This window comes from Branchiostoma floridae, chromosome 12, assembly GCF_000003815.2.
Source record: "Branchiostoma floridae strain S238N-H82 chromosome 12, Bfl_VNyyK, whole genome shotgun sequence".
Classification (NCBI taxonomy): Eukaryota; Metazoa; Chordata; class Leptocardii; order Amphioxiformes; family Branchiostomatidae; genus Branchiostoma; species Branchiostoma floridae.
Window position 1 is genome coordinate 18,038,524 of NC_049990.1, and position 4,278 is coordinate 18,042,801.

The 4,278-nt window shown below is 42.3% G+C and overlaps 1 protein-coding gene across 1 annotated transcript in view; it reads right to left on the reverse strand.

The window, feature by feature from the left end:
* LOC118427318 (peroxisomal carnitine O-octanoyltransferase-like) overlaps positions 1–4,278 on the reverse strand; it is a 6,512-nt gene continuing 2,234 nt past the window's right edge. Inside the window, exons 4-12 of the mRNA XM_035837053.1 lie at positions 3,312–3,493; positions 2,830–2,960; positions 2,143–2,254; positions 1,808–1,901; positions 1,507–1,620; positions 1,242–1,343; positions 974–1,057; positions 537–644; positions 1–372 (exon numbers count right to left, since the gene is read on the reverse strand). Of these exons, the coding sequence (XP_035692946.1) occupies positions 238–372; positions 537–644; positions 974–1,057; positions 1,242–1,343; positions 1,507–1,620; positions 1,808–1,901; positions 2,143–2,254; positions 2,830–2,960; positions 3,312–3,493 (1,062 nt within the window). The 3' untranslated portion in view covers positions 1–237. The remainder of the gene's footprint in view (positions 373–536; positions 645–973; positions 1,058–1,241; positions 1,344–1,506; positions 1,621–1,807; positions 1,902–2,142; positions 2,255–2,829; positions 2,961–3,311; positions 3,494–4,278) is intronic.

The following is a 4,278-nucleotide window of genomic DNA, read 5'->3' on the forward strand; positions in this document are numbered from 1 at the left end:
CTCCAGGCTGTTAACCACAGGGTCGATATGGGAACTAGTGAAACACTAGAGGCGAGTAGAGCAGTTTTTACCCCAAGCTCGCTCCCGGGATTCGAACCCGCGACCTATCGTGTCGGACCCGGGCAGCCAAGCTCCCAAAACCCAGCACGCTACCGATGTCACCACAAAAGCTCAGAGCTCCTTGGAAAGGACGGTAGGCGGTGCTTGAACCCCATTGTTACATTGCACCTATTGCACTTACTTCCTATGTAGCCTGAAGTACGCCAGCTGTAGTGCAGTCTGTATGTAGTAGTCCGGGTGGAGCTTGAAACTACGGATGAACTTCTTCCCATAGTCTGTGAAGCTGGGGCAGACTAGTTCCAAGTCCGAAGCCTGGGTCGAACATATAATATTACAATCTACACACAGTATTTGCACAGCGATGATGGAATCATTTCTTATGTTCGTCATTTCATCTATAGTACTTTTGCAGGTAATCTGTGTTCAATGTATAGGTCTACAGCTTGATATAGTTATTGATAAGAGTAGTGATCTACCTGCTTAATGAATGTCTCCTGTGTATGTATAATTTCATCACGTATCTCGTCATCTATGGTGAAAATCAGTTCCTCTGGTTCCGGAGCGGGCCTGGCGGGAACCTGGTCCTGTGAAAGTAACCATGTCCGCAATGATTAGGCCGGTACACAAATCAAATCGATGATACAGTTCTTGTTGCACATCTTCAGGCTTCGGTAGTCCTTCTGCCACCTTCCACAGGACAATACTAACTTTTTTGTTCCTGCCGCTAGGTGGCGATGCAGTGAGAAGTAACCGGTCTCGCGCGTGAAGAAGCTATATGCACTTCTATTCCAAAGGTGCTTTAGAAGCACATTCTGGATATCCAGAACAAGTAGCAAGTCAGTCTGGGTATCCAATATATACCCCAAATACGCTGTAAACAGAATTCTATTTAATGGCTTTCAAGTATGAATACCTTCCGTATTGGTCCAATCCTCTGTGACTGAGCAAAAACGAAGTATCCCAAATACGCAGCCACCATGCCATCTGCTGGTGTATGCTGAAAATATAAATGTTATGGAAACTAAAGCACAGAAACCCTTGTCCACAATTGTGCACAGAGGTTAGGAAACGTATATGATGACTAATTTGTGCAGATAATGTTAAATGATTTTGGTACATGATAATTGTTAAGCAATGCGTATGATGTGCAAGATCTGTTCCTTAATAAAAAAAAAACGAACCTCGAAGTTGCCAGCGAAAAGACCGTTCTTAAAGGCCACCTCAGTGTTGACATGGTCAAACCATCTATTCTTGCCACTGCCTGCCAACGCCTGGTGAAGGGCCTGATAGGGGTGGAAGGCACTAGAATATCTAGACTCAGTATGTTGTACTGAGTATGCAAAAGACAGACTTTCAGCGAAAACAATTTGGTAAATTTGCTAATTAATAAATGTTACATGGAGTACTATAGACGCCCTGAGATGTACGCTCAAAACATCGCCTTACCTCCCCACTGTCCTTCGGTGTGGCATCGTCAAACGCTAAGACTAAGATACTTTTCTCAATGACGGACAGGTTATGAGCATTGACTGGGCCCATCTCCATCATCTTCTCTCTAGTCTGTGCAGGTAAAATATGTTTTAGTACTTTTTGGTGCGTTGACAACCATCAAGACTTTCACAAAATAACTTCTGGTGTTCTTTTTTTAATTGATGCGCACTTGCATCGTTTTATTTTCATATTTTTTGTACTTTCATGTCTAAAACATTCTCACCAACGTGCGTGTTTTCCTCTAAACTTAACAAACCTTTGCCCATTCCGTCCTGTTTCCCGCAGTTAGCACAGAGATGTGAGGTCCCTCACAGACGTTCTCACATTGTTGTTTCACGCCTTCCAGTTGTCTGGACAAGAGAGAAACGAGACAATTGATATCAGTCTAGATCAGTTGATCTGAGGTAACATGAAGTGCACGATACTCAGTATCAGAACAAGTTGCTTTTTGGTAGATGAAGGTTTGAAACGTCCCGCCGTTTTTAAAACTCATCTAGTTTCTTACGTAACTTTTGTATTGAGTGTCTTGGTTAGAGCTTTGGAGCTGTAGGATTAAACGCAATCCTTGGTTTATTATTGAATCATAATTACATTTTAAGCTCTGCAGGAGTGAGAGGTTCGCCGTCTTGATCGACACACTCCATCTTGAACACACGACCTTTACACAGCACCGTGATGTGGGTGGGTGATGGGCCTTCAGATTCTGTGCAAAAGCAGGGAAGAAAAGTTTACTCTACATATTTATCTGCTATGCATATTGTTGCTACAGCTGGCAAACAATTGCAATAGCAGTGCGTAAAGGGTCAATATTTAAGAGGTAAGCATACTCCATGATTCATGCATGCTCTCAGTGGTCAAAATGCTGTAGAATCTTGCGTAACCTTAGGATCTGTATTCACAACCAGGATCTCTACACAATCGACAGTCAATTGCTGCCGGAAAATATCTACTATTCATGACAGTAATATCGAAGATAAATACTGCCAATATACGTCACGTTTGGGGCCACATAGCATCGACGCCTAGCGGCTGGGTGAAATATAACCAGCCAGTATTGCCCTGAAGAGAGTGAGAGACAGTCGCCGAAACGTAGGTTGTTGGTTGGATATAGAACCTGATTGTGAAAAAAAGAATCTCGTTTATAGCCAGTGATTTTCCTACCTTATGAAATTATTCACAACTGCAGTTTCTTACCAGACTGTGCAAATCAGTACAATGTAACCCCAAATCAAAGTCATTAAGTATCATTTAATCTTAACGGAGTCAAAATGAGCATACCTGTCTTAAAATGGCTGACAAGCTTGTCCATGGTCACACCAGGAACCCTGTGAGCCGAGAACATGCTGCGAAACTGATCCATACAGAACGGCTGTCCTGTCAGCACAGCCTTGTCTACCGGTATCTGCTCTCTAATGTTACAAAACATAATTAATGTCCTCACCTTCTGTACAAACTTCAGACTTCAGGAAGATGAAGTAGAAAGATGGATAAAGGTTAACACCATTCCAAATCATGGGTTAACTACAAAATACTAAAAACACAATATGGATATTAGTGACTTGGTTGAATAAGACATAGATATTGAATACGTCTATATAAATAGCGTACATTGACCTGAATAAGAACGACTAATCATGATAGAAAATGTGTTTAGATGAGTTTTATGCAACTTTATCAAATTATATTGATTAGATGTGATAGTAAAACTTCATTTTCTGTTTTCTACAGGTTCATCCAGACATACATTCTCTTGGGCTTACTTCCTGAGGAGTTTCCACAGATAGAGAGATGCCGAGAGGAACAGTGGAACCCTGTCTGCCGGTTCCACTCCTATGGCAGACCACATGTGGTCCATGACGGGTACAAACCCGACAACGTTGGAAGTCAGGGGAAGGGAGTGCCGTGACTGAAGGTACATCAGATCCACCCACCAGTCTTCAAGCTGAGGACATTACGATACAGAAAAATATTCAAACAAGCTTTACATGGTTTCTATAATATATTGTTGCTGGGAAAATACGATCTTGTTTTCCCAAGTTTTAGGGCTATGTCGCCTGTAGATGTAACATCCATTGGCATAATACCGGTCGGTTTACTGCAATTTCTCAAGCAATGCTAATTTGGCAAATGATCAACGCATCATTTTCTCCAGTTACATGTTGCTGTTACAGCTTACCTTTGCCACTTCTTCTGTGTAAATTATTTTGTCTCTCTGGTCCTGCTAAAAACATAATATCGTAATTGGAACACACCGCGGAATTGCACGGAGAACGGGCCGGCGCGTGGTTGGAAGGGGGTGCACTTTACCGGCCGAACGAAACACGGCACAATTAACTGCCGCTATGTACCTTTATACATCCTCTGTTGTTCCTTTCTTTCCTGTTAGTAGTTGCACAAAACAAAAATCTGCATGAGCATACAAAAAGTCATGAGAAAATGGGCGTATACTGACAAGAATTTTCATTTAATTTTGGTCCGTCACAACCGCTATGACGTAAAACTTTACTGCTGGCCGTAGCATTAAAAATGGCGGGAAAATGGCGGCGTACGTTCAATTTGACCCATTCAGCCGTAGATCCGGGCGATAATGCAACGGTTCCTCACACTTTTACACGAGTTGTAGGTCACCAAAAGAAATTCAAGATTGCTGTTGAATCATGCTCGTCTTGTGCCGTGAGCATATGTGATTATTATCTACAAATCTGGCGATGAACGTGACAGTGTGTT